Here is a 27,873-nt window from a genome sequence, read left to right as displayed (position 1 = left end):
GGGGGGGGGGGGTAACTGGGTGACAGGCACTGAGTAGGGCACTTGATGGGATGAGCACTGGGTGTTATACTATATGTTGGCAAATTGAATTTAATTTTTTAAAAATGCAAAAAAAATCAATAACAGAAAGATATCTTTTAAAAACCCAAATAATTGGAAACTAAATAATATATATACTTAAGATTTTGTTTATTCATTCATGAGAGACACAGAAAGAGGCAGAGACACAGGGAGAGGGCTTCCCTCTTCCCGCAGGAAGCCCGATGGAGGACTTGATCCCAGGACTCTGGGATCACGACCTGAGCCAAAGGCAGACACTCAACCACTGAGCCACTCAGGTACCCCAATAATATAACCCATAGGTAAAAGAGAAAATCAAAATCAAAATGAAAAAATATTTTGAACTGAATCAAAATGAAAACGGTACATTACAGGGCTTCATGAGGAATTTTACCAACCATTTATGAAAGAAATAGTACTGGTTCTACATAAAGCCTTCCAGTAAATCAAAGAGAGAGTACTTCTAAACTGATTATATGAGGCCAAATATTTATTCCATTATCACAACTAGGGAAAGACATTATAAAAAAGATATTACATACTAATATTCCTCATAGACATAGATGCAAAAATTCTAAAACAAATTGGAAAGTTGAATTCAACAATAATACAAAAAGGATGGCCAAATGAGATTTATCCCAGGGAAGTAAGATTGACATAACATTTGAAAACCAATCAATATAATTTACCATATTAACAGACTAAAAAGGGAAAATAACATAATCATCCAAACTGATGCAGGAAAAAAAAAATTGACAAATCCAACACTGATTTCTTTAATTTAAATTGAAATATAACTGACATATAATATCTTATTAATTTCAGGTGTACATCATAGTGATTAAAGATCTTCATATCTTACTAAATGATCCCTATGATAAATCTAGTTACCATCTGTCACTATACAAAGTTATTACAATATTACTGACTCTATTCCTTATGTTGTACATTACATCCTCATGACTTATTTTTTTAACTGGAAGATTTTACCTCCAAATCTTCTTCACATAGTTTGCCTTCCCTCCAACCCCTATCCCCTCTGGTAACTAAAGGCTTTTTCCTTCTAACTATGAGTCTGTTTCTGTTTTGTTTGTTCATTTGTTTTTTTAGATTCCATATGTAAGTGAAATCATAGTATTTGTCTTTTTTTGACTTACTTCACTTAGCATAATACCCTCTAGGTCCCTTCATTTTGTCACAAATGGCAAGGTTTCATTCTTCTTTTTAAAAAGATTTTATTTGTTTATTCATGAGAGACACACAGAAAGAGGCAGAGACACAGGCAGAGGGAGAAGCAGGCTCCGTGCGGGAAGCCCTACATGGGACCTGATCCTGTGACTCCGGGATCACGCCCTGAGCCGAAGGCAGACACACTTAACCACTGAGCCACCCAGGGGTCTCATTCTTCTTTATGGCTGAGTATATTCCATTGCATATGTTTATACCACATCATCTTTATTTATTCAACTCATTAATGGACACTTAGGTTGCTTCCATAGCTTGGCTATTAAAATAATGCTGCAAAGAACATAAGGGTTCCAATCAGTGTTTTCATTTTCTTTAGATAAATATCCAGAAGTGGAATTCTTGGATCATATGGTAGTCCTCTCTTTAATATTTTGAGGAACCTCCATTCTGTCTTCCATAGTGGCTGCACCAATTTACATTCCCACCAACAAGGTAAAAGGGTCTCCTTTTCTCCACATTCTCCAACACTCGTTTTGTCTTTTTGATAAAGCCAATCTGATAGGTGTGAGGTGGTAACTCATTGTGGCTGTGGCTCCCTTTGATTTGCATTTGCCTGATAATTAGTGATGATCTTTTTATGTGCCTATTAGCTATCTGCATATATTTGTGGGTAAAAATGTCTATTCAGAAGTATCTGCCCATTTAAAAAAATTTTAATATTAGGTTGTGTAAATTCATTATGTATTTTGGATATTAATCCCTTACCAGATGTATGATTTGCAAATATCATCTCCTATTCAGTAGGTTGCCTTTTCATTTTTTTGATGGTTTTCTTGGTTGTGCAAAAGCTTTTTTAGTTCGATGTAGTCCCGTTTGTTTTAGTTTTTGTTTCCCTTGCCTGAGACTGGTCCAAAAAATATTGCTAAGATTGATGTTGAAGAGCTTACTGCCTATGCTTCTTTCTAGAAGTTTTATGGGTTTATGTAAGTCTTTAATTCACTTTTGTATCTAGTGTAAGATAGTGGGTCCAGTTTCCCTAACACCATTAATTGAAGAAACTGTCTTTTCCTGATTGTATATTCTTGCTTCCTTTGTCATAAGTTAATTGAGTGTATATGTAAAGTTTCTTTCTGGGCTCTCTATTCTATTCCATTAATATGTATGTCTGTTTTTGTGCCAGTACCGTACTATTTTGACTACTATAGCTTTATTGCATATTTTGAAGCCAGGAGCATAACAGCTCTAGCTTTGTTCTTCCTTCTGTTTTGTGTATTCAGGGTCTTTGAGGCTCCATACAAATTTTAGGATTCTTTGTTCTACTTTTGTGAAAAATGCCATTGGCAGTTTGATTGGGATTGCATTGAATCTATAGATTGCTTTGGATAGTATGGATATTAATATCAACAATATTAATCCTTCCAATCCGTAAGGAAAGTGTATCTTCTCACTTATTTACATCATTTTCAATTTCTTTCCATTAGTATCATTGTTTCCAGAGTACAGGTCTTTCACCTCCTTGGTTATATTTATTCCTAGGTATTTTATTCTTTTCTGATGTAACTGCAAATGGAATTGTTTTCTTAATTTCTCTTCCTGATAGCTCGTTATTAGTGTATAGAAATGCAACCAACTTCTGTATGCTAACTTTGTACCTTCTGATTTTTACTGAATTCATTTATAGTTCTAATAGTTTTTGGTGGAGTCTTTAGGGTTTTCTATATACAGTATTATGTCATCTGTAAATAGTGAGTTTCACTTCTTCCTTTCCAATTAGGATGCCGTTTATTGCTTTTTCTTGTGTAATTTTCTTGCCTAATTTCTTGCTTGTCTAAGTGGCAAGGATTTCTACTACTTTATTAAATGCAAGTGGCAAGAGCAGGCAAACTCGTCTTGTTCCTGATCTTAGAAGAAAAGTTTTCAGTTTTTCCCCATTGAGTATGATGTTGGCTATGGGTCTGTCATATACTGCCTTCATTATGTTGAGGTACATTCCTTCTATACCCACTTTATTCATTTTTTTTATCATAAATGAATGTTGAATTTTGTCACATGCTTTTTCTGCAGCTATTGAGATAATCATATGATTTTGATCTTTCATTTTGTTAATTTGGTGTATCACATTGATTGATATCCAGTATTGGACCATCCTTGCTGCCTCGAGTAAATCCCATTTAATCATGGTGCATAGTCCTTTTAATGTATTGTTGAGTTTTGTTTACTAATATTTTGTTCAAGATTTTTGCATCTACCTTCATCAGGGATATTGGCCTGTAATTTTATTTTTATGTGGTGTGTTTGTTTGACTTTGATATTTCTGATTTAAAACAACATGCACGGGGATCCCTGGGTGGCGCAGCGGTTTAGCACCTGCCTTTGGCCCAAGGCGCGATCCTGGAGACCCGGGATCGAATCCCACGTCGGGCTCCTGGTGCATGGAGCCTGCTTCTCCCTCTGCCTGTGTCTCTGCCTCTCTCTCTGTGTGTGACTATCATAAATAAATAAAAATTAAAAAAAAACATACATGCACACACACAAACCTCAACAAACCAAGAATACAAATGAATTTCCTCAATATAATAAAGGGCATCTCTGAAAAACCTACAGTTAGCATTATAAACATGGAAAAATACTTAGTCCTTTCAGCATAAGATGAGGAATAGGTAAAACTGCCTGCTCTCACTGCTTCTATTCAGTATTTTATACAGTTCAGTAAGACAAAACATTAAAGAAATCCAGGTAGAAGGGAAGAATTAAAACTGTCTTTATTGTCTAATGATATGATTATCAATGAAAATTCTTTAGTCTAGGGCAGCCTGGGTAGCTCAGTGGTTTAGCGCCGCCTTCAGCCCAGGGTGTGATCCTGGAGACTCGGGATCAAGTCCCATGTCGGGATCCCTGCATGGAGCCTGCTTCTCCCTCTGCCTGTGTCTCTGCCTCTCTCTCTCTCTCTCTCTGGTCTCTCATGAATAAATAAATAAAATCTTAAAAAAAAAAAAAGAAAATTCTTCAGTCTATAAAAAAGCTACTAGTGTAAGTTGGTTTATCAAGTTTGTACATTGTAAAATAAATATACAAATATCACTTGCATTTCAATATCCTAGTTATGAACAATCAGAAATTGACATTAAAACAAAAATCATTACCAACAGCATCAAAAAAAGAAAATACTTGTATAAACTTGACATAATATGTGTAAGATCTCTCTCTCTGAAAACTGCAAAACATTCCTGAGAGAAACTAAAGAAGACTTGAATAGAGAGATGTACCATGTTCATAGAGTGGAAGATTGAATATTGTGAAGATGTCAAGTCTCCTCATATTGATATATGGGTTTAATTAAATCCATGTTAAAATCCAAGCAGGCTATTTTTGTAGAAATTAACACATTGATCCTAAAAAGAGTTGTAAACCAACTAAGAGAAAAACATGCACTGAGGAAGGTATGGGTCCAACCCAAGATAGTAATAAAGGTAATTCTAAGATGGAAGCTGGGGATGCCTGGGTGGCTCAGCAGTTTAGAGCTTGCCTTCGGCCCAGGGTATAATCCTGGAGTCCTGGGATCAAGTCCCACATCAGGCTCCCTGCATGGAGCCTACTTCTCCCTCTGCCTGTGTCTCTGCCTCTCTGTCTCTCACGAATAAATAAATAAATAAATCTTCAAAAAAAATAAGATGGAAGCTGGACAAAAGGCTGAGAAAATAGGCTAAAGGCACATAATGGAATAAGAGAGGACCAAAGAAAGAGGGAAAGAAAGGCAACCAAAATTTTCAGAAAAAAAGAAAGAGACTGGTCTAATTAGAAGTCATTGGGCTCCAAGCAAAAACAGAGTTGTCTCCCATCTACAGATAAGAAGAAAATAGAATAAGAAGGTATGGAAGACTCTGTGAAGTTCTCTTCCTGACAACATGAGTGACACATGGGTTGTAGCACTGTAACCATGGAGAAAGCCACGTAACCATGAGATACCACTTGTGTGGCCTCATGGGGTAATACAAAGGGGATCCACTGCAGCTGTGCTGAAGGTGCATGCAGCAGGTGAACTGAGAATTCCAAGGATTTTGTAGTCTACACAGTCGGATGTTTTGTTGGGGTGTGGGAGGCTAAACTGTTCGGGCTGAAGGGAAAGTGGCCAACTGATGAATGGCTTGAGCAGAATCATGGCCTAGAGGTATAAATCCTGACTCATTTTTGAGCCTTGTGATCTTAGTGAAGTTAATTTAACCCTTTAGATTGGTTTCCTTTTCTGGAAAATGGGGGTAGAAGTGATTTCTACTTTTTAGAATACTTGGAGAAATTAAAGGCTGTAATGTTTGTGATCACTTGCAGTAGCCAGAACATTTTATTACACTTGAGAAATGGTTATTTGAAAAAGGAATATTGGGAGACAGTGAAGGGCAGAGCCTGTGATGGGGATTGTGAGGAAGGAGAGATGGAGGTTGGGGGCATCAGACATGGCAGCCACCACAGCCAGTTTGGAGTGTGTGGCTCTTATCCTATGGCTGCAGTGGTTTTTAAAAAAATGTTTATTGAGCAGCTACTATGTGCATGGCACACTCTCAATAATCCTGGTTGTGTGAATGTGAAAACCAAGGTTCTAAGAGGTTGAACAATTTACCAAGGCCACACTAATAACATTCAGGGAGCGAAGTGCAGCGGGATGAAAGGGGAGGTCTGGGTGTCTTAGCTGGCAGTGGGAGCACTGGGAGCTGGCGGCTTCAGGTCAGGGGCTGGGTTTGGGTTATAGGTGTGAGAAGAAAGAATGAAGCTGATGACCTGAGGTTGGGGGTGGGGGTTTTGATTTAAAACATACACGCACACACACAAACCTCAACAAACCTCAGCAAACCAAGAATACAAATGAATTTCCTCAATATAATAAAGGTGAAGGGGCTCAGGATTCATGAGCCCACTGGTATACCTGCAGTCCTGCTGGGCAGATCCACTGGAGGTCTGTGGGGTCTGAGTCCAGAACGTCAGATGACTAGAGAAGAAAGGGAGTGGGGCCGGGGTGTCGAGGTGGAAGCAGACCCTCAGTTAGGACCCTGATAGAATACAGTCCAAATTGCATCAGAAATGCCCGCTGGCTGCCCCAGGGCAAGTCCCTTGTTAGGCCAAGCCCACACTTAGGACTGATATTTAATGAGGGCCCATCAGCTGTATTGCCTGCCAGATGTTGAAATACCCCCACCCCAAGCCCCAACTCCACCCCTTGCTCCCCATCTCTGCCCTGGGGACCTCCTGTCCCTGCACCATCCACCAGAATAAGGGGAACACTGACCTTGCTCTCCCTAAACATCCAGCAGGTCCTCTCTTGGCCTAGCTTTTGTCCTGCCTGCCTGGGCTGCCCAGTCCTCCCTCACCTCCACAGGTCTTTGCCTGGCTCCTCCAGGGCTCCACTCAGACGTTCCCTTCCCTGGTCCCTCTAAGTCTGTGACCCCTAGCCTCCCAGACACACTGCCCCATCCCTTTCCTGGCTCTATTCTTCTCTGGTCAGTCATCGACATACCATGTAATTTACTATCCTAGTTAATGTCAGCCTCCCCTACGGAACGTTGGAAGACTTGAGGACAGGCCTCTCGTGTCTTCTGTTCCCTGGAACATCTCCTGCACTCACAACAATGCCTGCACATGCTAGGCATTCAATGAAGATTTGATGAGTGACTGAATGCATGAATGAATAGTGGACGTGCTGTGGTTCAGCAGCTCATCAGTGACGAGAGCCACGTGGCGTATTTCCAGAAAGCACAGTGAGGATGCACTGAAACTTCTTAGAGAAGTGAAGGTGGAAAGGGAGACAAAGCCCTTGGCCTCTGGGAGAGGGCCCTTATGGTACAAGAGAGAAGGAATGGAGACATGGGCTCCGCCGTCTCACAAAGGCCCAAGAAGCAGGTCTTGATGGTCGTGTCTGTCACGGGGAAGGCTTGTAGCAAGTGCTGTGCCCCGGCTTTCAGAAGTCTGGCCAATTTAGAGGTTGTGGTGGTTTTGGAACTGGAAGCAACAGCAATGTGGCCTCCAATGAGGCCCCAATCAAAGCTGGAGTCCCGCTGGCGCTGGGGCAGCGTCCAGCGTCTGGATGCACAATGTCGATCTGTTCAATTGCTTTCTTTTTTCGGAGGCTGTTGGCTCACCCCGCTGGAATGGGGTGGCACTTCAGGACACGAAGCTTGGAGCTGGTGGCGGATTTCTTGGAACTGGTAGCAGGGAGATCTAAATTAAGACCTTTATATCACACCAAATAAATAGAAGCTGAAATAGAAGGCTGAAGGAATTAGGCAGAATGCCTTTCTATGTAACTTTTGAAAAACGGAGGGGGAAAAAGGTTAGAAAACAGAATGGTATTTATTCACTGGAGTCCCAAGGTATTTGCTGAAAACAATGACACCTCTGTCCGACACAAAAGCACATGTTAGAAAGAGCAAGCCTTCCTCTTTGAAGTGTCCTGCCACAGAAGCCTGGGTAATAAATACCAACCGCTTTGTTGTGAAGGCTCTCCTGGTAAGATTTGAGGGCTGGCCCGATTTCAAGCCACCTCCTGCTTCCAGGGAGGTAAGATGAGTTGCTCTGGCTTGGGGTCGTCCGATGCTTGTTTGGCAGCCCTGAAGCACACCTGCTGAGGATTTACCTGTAAGCTCCTGAGACAGGGCCTCAGCAGAGGCAGAAGGGTAGCTTCCTGGGTTTTCTCTGTAGAGGAGGACCCACAGCAGGGCCAGGTGTGACGGGAACAGTGGCTGCTGGGAGGTGCTGAGAAGGGGCAGGGGCGACTCCAGCACAGACTCTGGCCTTTGTCTCCGGGCCTGTGTGTCGCAGTGGCGGCACTGTGGCGAGCTATCTTCCCGGGATGGCAGTGACAGTGAGGAGCTCACCACACAGAGCAGTGGGAAGGAGCTCACTCAGCAGAAATCATCTCAAAGGGCTTACGTATTAAAACCCCCAATCACCGTGTCAAATGTGAAATGAGAAAGACATAAAGGGCACCTTTGGCGCCGTCAGACCAGCTGTCTCTTGGGGTGGAGGGCAGCAGGGAGGGGAATTCTTGACATGTAGCATTTACCAATTTCTATGGTGTAAATACTCCCAGCATTGAACAGAGTTGGAAAGAGATACATAGGATCCCACTATACATATTTGCACTATACAAATTCTACATTCATCAGTAACCCCAAAAGCATAAACTTACAGCAATCAGGAATTACCTTTGCTTTTTTATATAATTTAATGGGAAGTCTATACAATTTTCAACAGTTGTGCTGAATAGCCAGCTCACAAAAATTCCTGAAAATTTACAACTGGTGCTTGCTATCTGGGCCAGTAGAAACCGACACCAGCATCCCAGACCTCCTGCAGGCCAAGGAAGGTGGCAAAGCTGGTCCTTGCAAAGAGAATGGTCTCACTTGCCAGTACCTGGCAACTCCAAGACAACTTGCACTACCTTCCTATCAAGGTGTGCTCTTTGGCTTCTTCTTTTGATTCAGCAGCAGTTACAAGCTTGGAATCAGGCTCACATTCTTTACTATCCTGCAGAGCAGCTTCCTGAAGAACCGCTGGCTGGCTGTGGTCGTAGCTGGGAGGTGGCAGGAGCCGCAACCCAAGAAGGGAGTTGTTTTGTGGTGGGGCGAGTAGATCAGCCCCAGGCCTCTGGTGGGAATTTAGTTTAACAGTAACGAGGGCCCTGGTACAGGTGCGTGATGAGCCATTCCAGGAGCTCTGCCCAGAGACCAGAGTAATCACTAGGCCTCCTGGGCCCAGGCTGATTATCTTGTTTTTCTTGCGCTCGTTTAGTTTTATTGAAAAGAACTACAGAAAAGGACACAATTTTAAACATACCACTCCATGAATTTTCCAAATGATCTATTCAGGTAAGAGTAACTCAGCGGAAGATACCCATTTCTAGAACCAGGTGGACAAGCCCCTTCCCTGTTGGCAGCAACGCCCCAGAGGTCACTGTGACTCTGACCTCTCCCACTTTGGTTTCTTGTTCTTGAAATTCACATATATGGAATTCTGTTTTGGCTGCTTTTGCCCAGTATTTTTTAAAAAATATTTTATTTATTCCTGTGAGACACACAGAAAGAGGCAAAGAGAGAAGCAGGCTTCCTGCGGGCAGCCCGACGTGGGACTCGATCCCAGGACCCCAGGGATCACGATCTGAGCCAAAGGCAAACACTCAACCACTGAGCCACCCAGGTGCCCCTTTATTCAGTATCCTGTGAGTCATCAGTGTTGTGTATAGTGCTAATTCCTTCATTTCTAAGATGTAACATTGTATAGATAGACCACAATTTGTTCATTTCTGGGTTGTTTCTGGTTTGAGGCTATTATGAACAAAGACAGTATAAAAATACTCGTACTATTGCATGCATTTCTGTTAAGCGTATGTGTGGGAGTGGAATTGTGTCCATGAGTACTATAGTGCTAGCTTTAGTAAATATGGTTATTGCGGGCGTGCCAATTTACACTCCCAACTGCGGCCTGGGAGAGTTCCAGTAGCTCGTCTTTGCTAACATTTTGTAGTGTCAGTCCTCTTCATTTTAGCCATCCTGGTGGGTATCCAGCAGTATTTCATTCCAATTTTTACACTTCTCTGGTGATGGATATTGAACAAATTTGGCTATTAAAATGCTTATTAACCATCTGGATATTTGTGAAATGGCCACATTATTTGCTCATTTTTAATAATATTGTCTTTTTTATTGATATGTAACATTTATATGTCTGGGTCTTTTGAATTTTTTCCACTTTATGGCTTGACTTTTCTCTCAAGGGTAATTTGATAATGAGTTAACTGTAATGACATCCAATTTTTCATATTTTTACCCTCATGGTGTTTTTTTGTGTCCTAATAAATCTTTTTGCCTAGTCCAAGGCCAGAAAGATCATCTGTTTCCTTCAGAAACTTTATTATTATTTTACTTTCCATGCTTTAGGATCATGATCCATTTGGAGTTCATATTTATGTATGGCGTGATATCAAGGTTCACTTTTTTCCATATGTATATCCAAAATTACCTTTTCTGATTATTGATGGTTGTTTCATTAGGATTTTCCAGTTTCCAAGTGCTAATTTCTGCATTTTTGCAAAATAGTATTTTACATTTTTCCCTTTTCTTTTTTTTAGAGCAAGCATGGACACATGTGGGTTGGGGGATCAGAGGGAGAGTAGGAGAGAGAATCTTAAGCAGGCTCCAAGCCCAGTGTGGAGCCTGTTGTGGAGTCTATCTCATGACTCTGAGATCATGACCTGAGCTGAAATCGAGTCAGGTACTTCCAGGTGCCCTTTTCTTTCACTCTTGAAGGGGAAATAAGGAGAGACAGTATGACCTAGAGGCAGTGAGAGCATGAATGAGCACAGTTCTCACCCCAAACCAGGGAGTCAAGATCACACACCTTCAAATTAGCCTCACCTTGACCCCTCCTATGCTACAGCACAAATACCCTAAGTGAGCCAGCCCTACAGCTCTGGCCCTCAATCTCAACTGACTGGAAAGGCTGCCTCAAAACTGCTTGTCCAGGTAATCTGTGGTGAAAGCCACAGGTTGAACTTTCCTTTGCTGTATCACGACATTATCCACAGTTACCTTAGAGAGATTTCAGCAACAAAGCTGTATTTTTCAAATGACTTTGAGGTGATTTGGTTTTCTTCTGTTCTCTTATCCACTTGATCACATTCCAGAGTCTGGACTACACTAGAAATTCTACTTCCTAATCTAACAAAGCCCTTCTTACATAGGACCACAAAATTCTCTGTATAATTTCCAAGCCCTAATCTCTTTTTAAAAAATGATTGTATTTGAGAGAGCATGCACGAGAGAGAACCAGGAGGGGAAGCAGAGGGAGAGGAAGAAGCAAACTTCCAGCTGAGCAGGAAGCCCAATATGGGGCTTGATCATAGGACCCTGAGATCATGACCTGAGCCAAAGGTAGAAGCTCAACCAACTGAGCCACTTGGGTGCCCCTTCAGGCTCTAATCTTAGTTACTACTTTCCTTTTATCAAGGATTTATGTTAGGCACTAGGCTAAACACTTTATGAGATTATTAATATTACTATTAGTCTATATACCTACTTCTTCAAAGCCCTTAACACCAGGAATCATACCATATATTGTCTATTCAAAGTCCTGATTTCTTGTTTATTGCTATATCAAAACATCTAGCCCAGTGCCCAGCACGTCGTATGTACTCAATACACATTCATTTTCACTGGTTTCCAGACCTTGCCCATCCCATCCTTCTCAGCAAATCACTTCAGGTATATGGCTATATGAAGGCAGACCAACTGCTCTTCTCAGATCCTTGGCAGAGTGGAGAGGAGAAAATAAACAAGAGATTACACATGACTGATCAACTCTTTCTACAATTATTCTTTTAATAGAGTTTTTAAGATTTAGAACACCTATATGCATTTCCTATTTCTTTCATGAAGGATCATATTAGAGATAATGTTTGGTCCTTGTACTGATAGACTTTACTGTCTGCCTTTCATCAGCCTCATCACAAGTACCTCTTGTGGTAAGAGGAGAGCTTCTACCTTGGCTACTGTCTCTTCTGCCTGTTTCTTTAATCCAGGTCTTCCGAGAGGGTCAACCGATTTAAAAACTGCCTGAGTTTCAATGTCTCTGGGCTTTGGTGTGAACACTTTGCCCACCTGCCTCCACTATACAGTCTTAGAATTTACCTTAAAAATGTAATAACATTTTGCATTGCCAGGGTACCATTTCAAATTTATATTGGATGATCCATTATAGACTAAGCTGCTCAGCAGAGAAAATAAACTCCTAGAATAGTTATTGTTTTAGTTATACATGTTTTGAATTAAATGCTATCAGATTAAAAACATACGCTGAGGGATCCCTGAGTGGCGCAGTGGGTTAGTGCCTGCCTTTGGCCCAGGGCACGATCCTGGAGACTCGGGATCAAGTCCCACGTCGGGCTCCCGGTGCATGGAGCCTGCTTCTCCCTCTGCCTATGTCTCTGCCTCTCTCTCTCTCTCTCTCTCTGTGTGACTATCATAAATAAATAAAAATTAAAAAAAAAAAAAACATACGCTGATAATATTGGCTTTCTTCAATCATCGCAGAACTCACCAGAAGATTCTCTAGAAGAGAAACCCTACTGCTCAGCCTCAGTTGTCCACAGAATCCACAAGTGCCTCAAAGGAAAACAGATACTGAGGAATGTAACTTGATTAACTTCAACATTCTTCTATGTATTCACATGAGCTAATTAGCCAAATCTTACATTAGCTAAAATAGTAAACTATAATCTGTGTATAAACTTTCTATTCATAAATTAAATAGCTAAGCATATGAACTTGAGTTTAGCAACCTTTATTTAGGTACAGAGGGATGTTTTGATCCAGGCTCTAAAATTTCCCAAGATTCTTGGTTAGAATCCTACAATTCTTTGGACAAATCATGGCTCTTCTTTTCCAAATTAAGATAAAATATGTGTCTTGACTTTTCTAGTAGAATCCTTTTTAAAATTTACTTGAGAAAAATGGACAAGCACAACGGTAAACTATTTTAGAATGCTCTTTATTTTGAAACTTACACCAGGACATGTGTAAGGCATGTTCACAAGTATTTGATGCACAAAACACATTTTCTCACTCTCCAGCTGCTCTTTTCCTTTGTACCTGCTGCTACAAGCTGGTCCCTACATATCTTCCTACCTACAGTTCTCAGTTATTATGAACATGTAGACAATGTTTCAGGGACCTGCAAGGAGAATCTGCTTCAAAATACAGAGTGAGCATCCTATGGACTAAGTCACTAAGACATCAAAACTCACAAGGAACCAAGGCTGAGGAAGGCAACCAAATTAACTCACGAACTTGGGACTGTGAACTTCCAGGGGAACAAAGAACACGATGAAAAACATTTTTTGATGTCTGAGAGACTATGGAATGTGTTCAGAATTCATGTTTCTATATTTGCCACAGTCTACAAGTCACTAAAGATATCTAATATTTTAACAGATTCTAATGCAGTTAGTTTTGTTCTCACACCACAGTACAAGAGTGCATGCATTACTTCACACAAATGTCAAACACGGAACCAGTGAAACAAGGACACCTCAAGATTGTCTACACAAGTGCCTCTTCCTGGTGTCAGGATAGGGAGGGGAATGATGGTGAATGTTTCTCCCTATGGTGCCCACTATGTGTTAGAGACACCCCAACATTAGTCATCTCTCATGAAGAGGGACAAATGCTCCTAATAAGAGTATGATATTCAAAGAAAGAATTCCAAATGTAGGATTCGGGTGATAAATATGTAGCCTCAATTTTCAAGGCAAAAAAAGGTCTTGGCTGACACTAATAAAGTATTTGTAATTGATTTTCAAAAATCAAATAATATTTTAGGTGATAAAAAATAAGCTCTCTATAAATCTACTGGGGGGAATAAAATAATGAAATGAAAAAGCAAAAATCACATGGTATTTTCTAAAAAGAAGATTTGAATCTTTTGGTTTATATCAGTCAGTATGTTACCCTTTAGTACAGATTATTAAAATGTGTTTGCTTAAACCCATTTAAATGCAGAATCTTTGAAGAAAAATGTAGGCATATTTTAAGGAATACTGACTTGTAAAAATTTTAACCTGGGGCACTGTAAGAGATCAGAATACTTACAATTGAAGTACTGCTTTGAGGTGCTCACAATACTTTCAAAAGAAGCCTTCCATCTCAGAAAGCATCTCTGTAAGCAGCCTCAACAATTTAGGGATGTGGTTACACATAATTTTATTAGCCACTATTTGCTATTATCGAAGTGTTTAATAAGAGCAGGGAAATTACTATCAACTGTATTAAAGATCTCCATTTATTAGCGCTGTGACACACAGTGCAAAGAATCTTCAAATGTTTGCCTTTTATACCAGAAGTAATATAATTGTTATTCTTCCAATCCAACAAACCAGTAAATTACTCTCCAGTGAACCTGTGACTACCTAGAAAAGCAGGCTGGCCTCTTCCAGAAGGTGCCGCTACTCTTCTTACAGGAGATCCTGATCGAGGCAGGCCGGGCAAGTGCTCTGCCCCTTCAGCCACTGCTTAAAGCACTGAAAATGAGAAAATGAAACCAGTCAGTCTCTTCAGGATCACGTGGAGCCTTCGCTCTCCTGTGCTGCTCAATAGACATCACCTCCAAGTCTGGTGGGGCCTGAAGCTGCCCAACACTCAGGAACACTGAATGTTACTCAAGCTAGGAGTGTGCCCCAAGCCCTAGGAATAAATCATCTCACCTCAGAATGTGACCCAAGAACTCTGGGCCTCTGACCTCATCTTAGGGGGGACAGCTTTGCCCCTCCACTTTCCCTACACTCCAACTTCAGTCTTGGCATTTCATTCCAGGGGTCAGCATTTCCTCGGTCCTGGGATTCACTCAATTTTTAACCAATCTTCTCTCATCCTGGTCTTGGTTCTTGTACATCCCACCAGCCTGCACACCAGAGCCTTGACTGGAGCCTGCCTACCCACTGTGGTCCCAAGTTGCATGTGGGTGGCCTGCTGCTGCTACAGAGCGGTGTTAAGTCTGAGAGCCAAGGCACAACAGCCCTATACCTGCAGGAGACCGGCCATGCAAGAGACTGCAAGCTGTCTTGACTTCTCCTAGTAAGTATATTATATTTATTCCCCTTTTCAAGGGATTAATAAACTGACATGGCAGAGACTTGATCTATTCCAACAAGAAGCAGGGGTGTAGAATGAATGCCCACAGCAACCAAAATATTCACCCACAGATCTTGGAAAGGGTACAAACCCAGATCTCCCAGGATAAGGCACAATGGACCCAGATAGGTTTAGCTTTCCTACTCTAAAATGTTAAACTTACTTCATATACTGCACTAAATTGACAAAATGTTGTATCGTGCATCTATTCAGCCATGTAAGAAATTACTTTTTAAGAAACAAATACTGTTTTGAATTTCAGCACCAACACAGTTGATGGAGACGACTAGGGCTATGTTGCTCTACCCATGATGTGATGGATGGGAAGGCCAGTGTGCAGAGCTGCACACCCAGAGCCTAGAGGCTTCTCCCCCTTTCCACAGCAGCAATCTTTGGAAAGGGAGACAATGAACACTGGCACAAGAAAGCTTATAAGGAAAATGCTTTGAAAACACAAGAAGTATTGACGCCTATGAAAAAAAGTCCCTTTTTATTTTCAAAATACTTCATAGTCAAAATTCATGATATGAGAACGGCCAAAGAGAATTCTTACCCCTTTGTGAAACTTGTGCCCACATTTTAGTACACGCACGTTTTTGGATTTGAATATCTCATGGCACAGTTCACAGGAAGCTGCACCCGATGCCTGTGGGAAGAAACATGTCCCAATTAATAAAGAGCTACATTCCTTTTTGCCACATGAGCTCTTCTACAAGTGGCCTTTAAACACTTTGTCATTAAAGTGGCAAATTACTCCCAGCTAAGCAGGCTGCGAGAACAACTTATTTTTGAATAGCATGTCTTAAGAGAAACTATAAACATACGAAAGAAAAAATATACTTTTAAAGTTCTAATTTACTCACAGAAAAAAACCCTGTTTTATATGGTTAATAGGTTCCCGGGAAATTATTACAAATTTCTATTTATCCCATCCCACACCTAAACTACGGTATGAATTATTATAAATTAATCCTTTATCTAATTACCTAACAGTTGGGGACAGAAACATAAATTATGACACATCCACACCATGGAAGTGGGGCTGACTGAAATCGTGGTGGAAGTCCACAAAAGCTGGTGGCAACAACCTCTGAATAAAAGCAGATTACAAAACAGTATGTATCACAGTCATGGAATTCATTTTTTTTTTTTTTTTAAATAAAGAGAATGCGTGTAGAGAGAGAAACCTAGTAAAGAGCCTGGAAAAACATAAAATGTGAATTGCAGTTACTTTCAGTTAAGAGAGATTTAATTATTTTATTTGCTAAAGTTTCTATGAATGTGGATTACGTGTGCTAATCAAAACAAAACAAATTGATGGCTCATTCAGCAAACATCCGTGGTCAGGGATTGTGCAGGGCGCGAGGGCACAGAGCTGAATGGGAGTTTCCGGCTCAAGCAGCACACAGTCTGGTGAGCACAGACAGCACTTTCTGTGAAAGCAGAGCCGCCGTGCCACTCAGGACACCAGGCACAAGTTCCCCCTACAGCTTACAGCACCTACACACACTGCACCATTATTTCCCACTCCTCCTCCCCAACAAACTCTGAGCACCCTGAAGTTAAGGAAGGAGCCCTGTTCATCTATATCCTTAGCAACTGCAAGGAACCTGGCCCCAACAGGATTCTTCATAAACTGTCAGGCGAGTGAATGAAAGCAGCCCTGGCTGTGGGATTAAGGTCAGGGATGCAGATGGAGACAGTGCCTAAAGGCTCTGAAGACCCTGAACTGCTGAATGGGGTTTTCTGTCTCCCCTGGCCCTGATGCAGTAGATGCAGTAGGATGAGGCGTTCTAGCTCCACTCTGTGGCCCCTGATGGGAGGGTCAGGGGAGCAATGGGAGTGTCAGTCCCAGGGAAGGGCAGGTGAAGGCCACTGCAAAGCTCAGAACTAAGTTTGGCTTGAAAAACCCACAGTGAACTTATTTCCTAGCATGAAAAGAAGGTACATACATTTCTAAGTGGAAAAAAAGGACACAATTTTAACTAAATTCACATATACACACACATATAAAAGAGTTTAAGAAAAATATATACCAATATCATAATACTGGTTACCTTAGGGGGTGGGTCTCTGGGGTTCTTCAAAGGCTTTTTATTTGTATTTCCTACTATGAACACATACTGTTTTTGTAATTTGAAAAGATAAAGCAAACTACTTTTATTTTTTAAAAAACTACCTATAATTATCAAATTAAGTCCCAATTTGAATACATATTTTTCTTATAAGTCAGCTTTTACAACTTTTTTATTATCAACAAAAATTGAAGAGAAAGTAATCTCCCCCTGCTGAAGGTGACTGCAGTCTATCTTGGGGTGAGGTGGTCAGTGAGGATGTTCTGAGAATTCAGCCTGGTTGGTGGATCACATAGCATGCGTGGCCAGTCAGCAGCCTGGGGAAAGAGGCAAAAACCCAGCGAGGCTTTGCAGGAATGCTCTACAAGCTCATATGCTCTCTCATTGGAGTTAGATGCTCTGGAAACTGAAGTATATGGTTTGGAAAATCTCCAAAAAACAGTGAAAAATGAAAATGTACAGGAGGAATGAAAACATAAGTTTACACAAAGATTTACTGCTTAGTTAAGTCAGCAAACTAGTACTCTATAAATCATCCATCACTGACTACTATGGGGCCAGAAACTTCTAATTTTCATTTAATCTAAACTCTGATACCATAGTTGGACAAAAGAGAAAGACATGCATTACATCAGAATTCAAACTGGAGCCTAAGACCCTGAGCCACACAGGTGACAGCCAATTTCAACCATATTTGGTTCCTACTACACAGTCCTGAGCATCGGCTGGGCCTGGGTGGTGAGGATTGAGGAATTACATGCCATACACCCAGATCAAATAAAGGAATGCTGGCAAGCTCTAATGAATCATCTGTGCCTCGGTTTCTTCATTATAAAATAAAGACCATTATAATGCCTTATCAAGTGAGATAAAAAAATACCATAGTATTTTATCAAAAAGATCTATGTAAACCTAACATTCTTAATAGAACAAAAAGCATTTTAAATCCATATATCAGGGATCCCTGGGTGGCGCAGCGGTTTGGCGCCTGCCTTTGGCCCAGGGCGCGATCCTGGAGACCCAGGATCGAATCCCACATCGGGCTCCCTGCATGGAGCCCGCTTCTCTCTCTGCCTGTGTCTCTGCCTCTCTCTCTCTCTCTCTCTCTGTGACTATCATGAATAAATAAATAAAATCTTTAAAAAAAAAAAAAATAAATCCATATATCAAATTAAAGGCAATATTAGCCCATTCTAGTGTCCCCACCCCCCACACACACCTCTCTTCCAGACCCTCAAGGCGAGAGGGCAGGGAAACCACCAGACCTTCCTGAACACAGAGCTTGACCTGATCATTCTATTCTAGCACTTCATGCAGACAACAACCTGAACAAGCAGTTATGATCTGAGCTCACAGTGTTACTAAGTGACAGAACCACGTCTGTGTGATTCCAAAGCCCGTGGTGACATATGGAATAAAATGATCCAAAAATCATTTTCCCTAACTATTCAAAATAATCACACTTGATATTAAAAAAATTAAGTTGTATTTGACTGTTTGCAGGCCCAGTTCCCATAGTGTGGCCAGAGCTCTCCCAGTCTCCCTAGTGCAGGGGTTTCTCCCGACAGGGGTCACAGGCACCCACAAAAGCAGAGGTGACCTGACTATTCAAATGGACACTCAAGTAGATCTAAATTTGGTCTCTAATTTTTAAAAAAGACTGATTATTTATGTATTTGAGAAAGATTGAGAGAGCACGAGTTGGGGTGGGGCAGGAGAGGGAGAGAGAATCTCAAGCAGACTCCTTGCTGAGCAACCACGTGCCCCTAATTAGTTTTTTAAGTAGGCTCCACACCCAACATGTGGCTCAAACTCACAACTACAAGATCATGAGTTGCATAGTCCACAGCCTGAGCCAGCCAGGGGCCCCTGGTTTCTCATTTTAAGATCAAATAAATTAGGTCTAGAAATGAAAAGAATCTAAATCATGGATTAACTATTTTGTCTCTTTCTTCTTCATTAAAAAAACAAAACTGACTCCACCGTCACACATACAACACTCACAGGGGCATCTTCTGTCTTTTGTCCCTTGGTTTTGGGCGATGGTCCAGCAGTCACGGAGGGTGGACCCTGGGAGGCCCTGTTCACAGAAGCAGTGGAGCTGGGCTCAGACAACCTCTTGTCCTTTGCTGAATTTGAATTTGGCTACAGAGATAATGCAGGCAGAGAAAGGGAAGCAAGTTTAGTAACCCAAAAGCTTGCTCATCTTCTGTCATTACTGAAGTGCTCTCCACATTATGGCTGGATGCAGTTTTTTGCTTTTTACAATTCTCAAATTTTGTAAATAAAGTGAACCACTTTTTTTTTTAATTGGAGTTCAATTTACCAACATACAGCATATCACCCAGTGCTCATCCCGTCAAGTGCCCCCCTCAGTGCCCGTCACCCAGTCCCCCAACCCCCCACCCACCTCCCTTTAAAGTGGACTGTTTTATTGTATCTGGATGAAATGCCGACCTTTTTCTTTTTCTGTTCATCTAGAATGTGTTCTGTCACTCTTTGGACAATTTCATCAATACTCAATCCTGAGAGCGAGTTTTTGTTCTTGTTTCGCACTTTTTTAATAAAACCAGCAAGCTCAGTGCTAAAAAGAAGTGGAGATAAATGACAAGAGAAAGTCAAAGTTTTCCACTGTGAAAGAAGTATGTGCCAATATTAACCCAACAGCTGTAAGAAAGAAACCAAATACACACAAATTTAAACAATAGCAACTATATATAAAAGCAGGAGAACCATTCCAAGCAGTTATGAAAATTTCAATACTATTTCTAAATACTTGTTTCACTAGAATTTCAAAGTAACAGTATATCTACTAGATCCACTTGGGATATCTACCTCTACTTAGAAACCAGATTTCCTACAGGCTGGATATCTTATAGCATTATGCTCAATCACTCATCAGGCAACACTGGTCCTGACCTGAAATCAATAAAATCTCTTTCTACTTAAGGGGAAACTCGGTTTATTGACTGCCTCCCTTAAAAAAACCTGACAAGGGGTTTTCAAAGCCTGAATGTTTCAGAAGTACCAGTGGATAGAATTAAAGCATCAATCAGCAGGAATTTGATATTTGAAGCACTAATATCTCAAATGTTTTAACTTCCAGAAAATTAGGATACATTGCTATTCGGTTGTTTAAACTCTCCCAAATTTAGTCAGGATTGCCAACCATTTTAAGGTACTTTTGGTAATTCTAACTTGAGCATTTACAACTGGCATGGGAACTGCTATGGAGAGAACTTAAAATGTTTCTCAAACTTAGGCAGGGCTAAATATGCCCCTGGGCATACACTTATTTTCAAACAAGCAGGGCTCCACCAACAGAACCAAAACATTAATTCCGGCCAATCATAATTTTATCACTACTTTGTTTCAAAAGTATAATTTCAAAACTTGTAACTAGTACCATATCAAAGAGAGAAATAACATAGGACAGGGTACAGAGAGTCATTCTGGGATATGGATTCCTCTCTTCCTAGCTGTATCCCTGAGACACTGCCTTCACTGCTTCTCTCCTTGGCTGAGATAAGGAGCACTTCTTGCTCCCACAGACCAACCTGGAGATCGAGGTCAGAGGTTGAGGTGCGGACACCGGCACACCTGCAGCCCTGATCCACTATCAAATCACACCTCACAGCTCCAACAAATCCGAGGTGCTCTCTAGCAAGGTCTAGGTTGCTGCTGTCTTCCTTGGTAGGTGGTACTTCGTCCCCCAAATATGAAACTAGTGTTTTGCAGTTTTGTTGTTCATTTAGGAATTCCACAACTAGGACTGGAGCATGTTATTGATCTCATCAAAATCTTAGCAAACTGCCCCGGGTTCTGACAAGTGTGGATAACCAGTAATCAGTGTTTTCAATCTAGATACGCACATCAAAAAGTTGGTTTGAAAATGCTCACCTCCATGTTTAGTAGCACCTGTCTTTTCTGAGTAGAACTATGGAGTCATTTTCACTTTGGCCCCTAACTGGCCATAGTGTTATCTGCTCAGGAGACCTCAGCTCAATAAAGTATTTAACAGAGTCACAAACATTTTATGTCCATACCTGTTGTAACATGGGAATACCACTGACAGGTGCTCAATAATACTGTTGAACGGCTTTTTTGGAGACTGGCTTGAGCGGGTAGCACGTCCTGGAAGAACAGGTAGTTTCTGATCAGCCACAAGGCTTTGTTTTGGCGGAGTTTCCTGGCCTGTGCTCTTACACTCTGGCAGCTGGGTGACTTCAGGGCTGACAGGAGAGCGATCCTGTCAATGGTGGAGAGGAAGCCCCCACTGGGCCGTCACTGGCAGAGACCAGACTTGAGTCCTTAGGAACTGCTGTTTGGTTTCCAGCCTCATGACTTGTAGAAATGGAGGCTCTGTGATCTTCATGGCCTGAAGACTCAGGAAGTGATGTAGGAAGAATCTGGGGAGAATATACCATAGTTGCTGGATCACTAAGAGCAACGTCTATGGACAAAGCTGACAATTAAGTATGGCTATAATCACATCTGGGTGCTCCAGTGCACAGGAAACTTGAATACAATAAGTTAAATAGTTTTGTTTTTAAAAAACTGCTGGTCATCTTCACTTTGAAATGAGCTCTTCTGGACTCCACACTGCTGGCCTCCTCTCCTACCTCTCTGCAGCCCCTTCCCAGGCTCTCCCTGCAGTTCTTAATGCTTGTCTGTGCCTTAATGTGGATGTTCCTTAGGATGCTGTTGGAGGTTGAATCTCAATCTCCTGCTACACCCTCTCCCCCAGGACATTGCACATTCTTTCCTGCCTCAGTGACTGTGTGCTTGGTGCTGATAATGTCCACTTTTTAAAAGATCCTAGTTTTGAATGTTTTCCGGAGATCCAAACCTGCAAATCCAAACTTCTGCAAATACAAGGCCACTTAAACCCAGTGTCTTCAAAATCAGGCTTGGCTCAGTCTTTGATCCTGCTCTTCCTTGGGTGCCCACCTCACAGACAGAAACCCAAGTTTGTCTCGACTCCCCTAAACGCTGTGTCCCCAATCTCATAGGCAGTTCTTTCCACTGTTCATCCTAAATCTTCTCATATCTGCTGTCTTCCTCTAGCTCCACTGCCATGCTCTTATCCAGGACACAGCTGCCGACAGTGAGCTCCTCTCCCACTTCTCCACATGGCAGGCAAGCCAACAGGAATAGAGCTGTTGGCCTCCCCTTAAGTGAAACCTATATTGGCTTCTTAGTGACCTCAGGAAAAGTCAAACTGCTGAACACATATTTACAGAATAAGGCTCCCTTCACTCTGGCCACTGGGTACTTCTATGATATTTCTCACCAAAGCCCCCCTCTGCCATACTGAACATCTTTCATATCCATGAAAGGAGTGTTTTCTATTTTTCTAGCCTCCAAATATGCTGTTTCTTCCATTTGAAACACTCTGACCCTCCAAATATCACACCATCATCCTTTCTCAAATACACACACCCATGTCCTCCTGTTGCCTGGTTAATTCCTATTCCAGATCACTCATTCACTGAGACCTCCAACAGGGAATCTTCTGCTGAGGCCTAGACCTCTAGGTTAGGTTAATGTCTCCTAATTTATGCTGCTATAGCATTTTATGCTCCTATGAAAAACCTTGGCACACTTTACTTATAATTATGGGCTTACCATGTCTTTTCCCAAACCCATATGCCTTTTGAGGGAACAGACCACATCTAATCTTGATCACCACTAAATACCCAATGAATTAATGAGGGTGAAATGACACACAAAGCTAATGGTTTTTAGGGATATTTATTACTTAAGTTTCTGGCACCCTAATAGTTCCCAACATGTGGATATTAAAATCCTTTTGTGTATTTATAAAATTACATAAGCTACAACTAAAAATAGCAGATATTCTAATGAGATCTCACATTTTTTCCCTTCCATGTCTGCCGTAAAAACTTAGGAATGCACACTCTCTCTAAAAAAGAAAAGAAAAAGAAAAAAAAAGAAGGGGCTGTGTCTGGGTGAGACAGTTGATTGAGCATCTGACTGTTGGTTTCAGCTCAGTTCATGATCTCAGTTGTGAGACAGAGCCCCGAATCAGGCTCTGCATTCACTGCAGAGTTTGCTTGTGATTCTTGCTCCCTCTGTTCCTCCCCACCACATTCTCTCTCACAAATAAATAAATCTTTAAAAAAAGAACTTAGAAACATTATAAATGATAAGTGATCTTTAATTCTACATAAAACTCTACTTGTTACTCAGTTCAATGGAGAGAAAAATGTTTTTCTATGGAGAGAAGAAACTGGATCTCAATAGAATTATTTTACTCAGTTCAAGTTCAACTTTTTAATGTTTTAAAAACATTTTTTGGCAGCTGAAACCACTGTAAGTTTGCATGTTTATTGTGCTGGTACTGGTTAGAAACAGACTTTCAAGATGAGGTTCCTGACTGCACTCATCCACATTAAGGAGACGGAACGCACATGATAGAAGGGTTACAGAGTGCGGGGCGAATGTGGGCAGCCTCGACTGGGCTTTCAGGGAAAGGCAGAATGTGGAGTGAGGATGGTGCTGCAGGCTGGGGAACAGCCCAGGCAAAGGCCTGGCAGTAGCAGGAGGCACAAATCAGGAGCGAAGGAAAACAGTCTCCTTAGAGCAGACGATTTCACAACCAGAAAGTTTTAATATTGTGCCAAAAATATTCTGAAACCCACCTCAAATCAATTCTTGAGTGGACTCCTTTAAATTCTTACAGTCCTGATCTCCTTTGGGCTTAATTCTTTTCAATTTAGTTTTGGCTGACAATCTGCTCTGTGTCCAAATAAGAAATATGTACCCCAGAATACAATAAAGTGATACTAGGTATAGTCATATTTTCAAGTCTACAGTATAGAAGTAATGTTCTTCTTTACTGTGCTGCATATGTTAAAATATAAAGCCAGGCTTGGCAATCACTACTAATCACTACTATTCAAAAGATTCAGCAAATATCTCAAACTAGCAGTAAAATATGACAGATCATATCAACAAAACATTTGTATATCTCAGGTATAGCACCTTTTACTCTGTATTTGATCAAGAAACAAATCTTTTTTTTTTTTTTTTTTTTTTTAAGAAACAAATCTTAATTTTGGTCTTATGCCTCCCAAGTATCTAGAAATAAGACTATATCTGAGGTGGTATTTGTAGAGAGAGCTGGTTTAAAATCATAGGCACCTGCTCCTCTTGGATTATTCATTCACATGTAGCACACACCACCATCCAGAAAAGAAAGCAGACATACCAGCCCTGTGTTTACTTCAGTCCTGTCCTCAGACACTGATGTGGAAAGACTCATCTTCCACTTACAGAAAAGAATTTTATTATGGGATGCCTGGGTGGCTCAGTCGGTTAACCACCTGCCTTTGGCTCAGGTCACGATCCTAGGGTCCTGGGATCCAGCCCCACACTGGTTCTCCCTCTCCCTCTGCCCCTCCCCCTTGCTTGTGCTCTCTTTCTCTCAAATAAATAAAAATCTTTAAAAAATGCTTATTATAAAGCTTAAAGGTTAATCAGAAGCACCAATAATGAAAACATTAAAGACAACTTATTAATCCAGCTCATCCCACTCCCAGAATACAAACAATAAAAATCTACTCTAGCCAAATAAGAAACTGTGATTTACTATTCTTTGTTTTCTTCATACACACAAAAAGAAAAAAGTAAAAAACAAAGAAGGTATGATAGACTTACTGTGCTACAGACAGGAAATGAAAGCTCAGGAACTTGCACTTTAGAAAGTTCACTGAGTCGAGAGCCATTTTTAATTGCTTGAATTTGTTCTTCATACTGAGACTGTAGGTAGAAGTAAAAGTGTTAAGTTTTTCTAATAAATTCCCAGGGAAAATCACAATTGCTAATTAATACTTTTTTTCTTATTATATATTTACAAATGGTCAACAATTTTCCAGGAAATGTAACAGAGATGCAAAGTATTAGAACAATTATTTCTTGGAAGGAAAGAAGTTCAAAATAAGACCTCATTAATTGGAATGCTGTACCGCCTTATCAAATATAACTTCTCGGGATCCCTAGGTGGCGCAGCGGTTTGGCGCCTGCCTTCGGCCTAGGGCGCGATCCTGGAGACCCGGGATCGAATCCCACATTGGGCTCCCAGTGCATGGAGCCTGCTTCTCCCTCTGCCTGTGTCTCTGCCTCTCTCTCTCTCTCTCTCTCTCTGTGACTATCATAAATAAATAAAAATTAAAAAAAAAAATATAACTTCTCTAATTTTATCAATTAGGGGCAAAATTTAAGATAGCCAATTAAGGAAACAGCATTACTTTCAGAAAACACTCTTCTTAATAATTACAACAAAAAACATATATTGCCTTTAACAGCTCAAAAAAAGAAAGTTTCAGTGACACTAACCTTTCCTGAGAACTATAATCATCATACAGGTTTTGACAGAATTACAAAATATTTTATAACTTACCTTTGCTTTTTCAATTTCTTTTTTAACCTTAGAAAGAAATGATTCCCATGAATGTATATCAGATTCCTTATCAGGGTAAGTTGCAGAATCACTGAAAAAAAAATGGAAAAACACGGAGGTGCTTAATGTCTACTTTAGAAATGTTTTCAAAAGTTAGAACCACTAACGTGCAAATGAAAACATTTACACATGAGAGACATATTTAACATGATCATACACACAATACTATTTTTTAAAAGATTTATCTATTTTAGAGAGTGCATGAGAACACTCATAGGAAGGGACAAAGGGAAAGAATCTTCCAATAGACTTGCTACTGAGTGTGGAGCTTGACTGGGGGCTCGAGCTCCATTCTCATGTCCTTGAGATCATGACCTAAGAAGAAATCAAGAGTCGGCGGCTTAACCCACTGAGCTACCCAGCTCCACCCCCACAACTATTTTTAAAGAATTATATATCCTACAGACTCACCACTAGAAACATTTGAGGAAATCTTAATTATTGGTCAACCAAACCTCCCAAACTGGTGGGCAGAGAGCAAATATTCTCCTGCATTTTAATTTTTGCCCTAAATGTGAAGATCTGACCATTCAGCATTTAACATCCTCGTGTTTAACATCAAAGGCTGTTTTTACAGTTAAAAAAAAAAAAAAAAAAAGGGCAACCTGGAACACTTAAAACATTCCAGTAAAACCTCATCCTCGCCTTACAGTAAAATAAAGGGTGGGGCCCGGCAGACTAGGTTAAGCTTATACTTCAGCGCCTCTACTGAAAGTGACAAAGAAGCTTTTCCCTTCCTAATTGGGAAGTTCAATCCGTGATTGTGTCAGTTCTCATTATGTATCTTAAAGAAAAATCAGAACATTCCTTTTATGTCTTTTCTCTTTTGCTATCTTTTGGTGGAATGGGAGAGTTAGCATAGAATCCCTAAAAAAGAAGCTATGTGTACCATGAGGCTTAATGAGGAAGTGGACACTATCAAATGAAGGTCTGAGAGCTCCGTTTCCCAGAAGGGCCATAACGTGCAGCCTGTGGCAAGATGGAACCCTGGCCTTTCAGACCACTGGCCTCTATTTCAGCTGCACCAGTCTTGTAATCCGAATGAGCTTTAGTTTTCATTAGTAAAGTTTTCTCATGTGAAAAATGAAGAAATAAAAACAGTACATTAGAATTTTTCCCATGACCCATAGAGGGTCAACACCAAGGGTCTGAACTGTAAAACAAAAGCACAGGGAAGGATAGAAAAATCTGACTGTGGAATATGATAAAAAGACCAGGTGAAAAGTAATCCCTTGTGTGAAAATCCACACAGAAAAGAGGCTAGACTGAAGAAGGCCCTCTGAAATTCCCAGGTAAACCTTATTCCAAAAATGAGGCCAAACAAAAACAGGTAAAGATTATGGAGTAGAAAAAATGACCATAGGTGAATGGTTTTATTTTAATTCAATTAGCCAACATATGGTACATCATTAGTCTCAGATGTAGTGTTCAGTAATTTATCAGTTACGTATAACACCCAGTGCTCATCCCATCACACATGCCCTCCTTCATGCCCTTCACCCAGTTACTCCATCCCTCCACTCCCCCCCCACCCCCAACTCCAGCAACTCTCAGTTTCATAGAGTTGTTGTTTCATAGAGTTAAGAGACTCTCATGGCTTTTCTTGGAACTGGAGGGCATTATGCGGAGCAAAATAAGTCCACCAGAGAAAGACAATTATCATATGGCTTCACTCATATGTGGAATATAAGAAACAGCATGGAGGATCATAGGAGAAGGCAGGGAAAACTGAATGGGACGTCATACGTGAATATCTTTTGAAGTCACATTCCATTCTTAGTCTACCACTAAAAGTGTTAAGTGACTGTTCTTACAGAAGGTAATTTTTTAAAAGCTTGAAAATGAGCTCTTCATTCCAGAAATTTATTGCATGGAAATGATTAATAGTGTGCAAAAAATTTAGCTACAAGGAAAACTTACTGAAGTACAGCTTTTATGAACAGAATGTGCAAATAACCTAACTATATCATCCCAATGTTGTTTAATAAATCACAACACATTTATATGCCGAACACTATTCAACTCTGCAAAATTAAGTTAGAGAAATGTAATTATTTTTTTAAAGATTTTATTTATTTATTCATGAGAGACACAGAGAAAGAGAGAGGCAGAGACACAGGCAGAGGGAGAAGCAGGCTCCAAGCAGGGAGCCCGACGTGGGACTCAATCCCGGGTCTCCAGGATCCTACCCTGGGTGGAAAGTGGCGCTAAACCACTGAGCCACCCGGGCTGCCTGAGAATGTAATTATTGATAAGAAACTAAGTTTCATATATATTACTTTATGAAAAAAAAATATATAATTTTTTCCCCAAGTACACAATGATTTATTCCAAAAAATTAGTTACACATCAATTTAGAATTATGGATCATCTTTATCAGTTTTATTTGTATACT

General features: G+C 40.7%; 1 protein-coding gene across 1 annotated transcript in view; it reads right to left on the bottom strand.

Annotated features, from left to right (window-relative positions):
- Window positions 1-12,761: 12,761 nt before the first annotated feature.
- The window catches only part of TTC3 (tetratricopeptide repeat domain 3), a 116,775-nt gene continuing 101,663 nt past the window's right edge, over window positions 12,762-27,873 (bottom strand). Inside the window, 8 exon segments of the mRNA XM_038581468.1 lie at window positions 12,762-14,308; window positions 15,472-15,564; window positions 18,998-19,138; window positions 19,451-19,577; window positions 21,040-21,236; window positions 21,238-21,402; window positions 24,677-24,778; window positions 25,419-25,509. Of these exon segments, the coding sequence (XP_038437396.1) occupies window positions 14,243-14,308; window positions 15,472-15,564; window positions 18,998-19,138; window positions 19,451-19,577; window positions 21,040-21,236; window positions 21,238-21,402; window positions 24,677-24,778; window positions 25,419-25,509 (982 nt within the window). The 3' untranslated portion in view covers window positions 12,762-14,242.

Source organism: Canis lupus, chromosome 31 (assembly GCF_011100685.1).
Source record: "Canis lupus familiaris isolate Mischka breed German Shepherd chromosome 31, alternate assembly UU_Cfam_GSD_1.0, whole genome shotgun sequence".
Lineage (NCBI taxonomy): Eukaryota > Metazoa > Chordata > Mammalia > Carnivora > Canidae > Canis > Canis lupus.
This window is presented reverse-complemented; position numbering and strand designations above follow the sequence as displayed.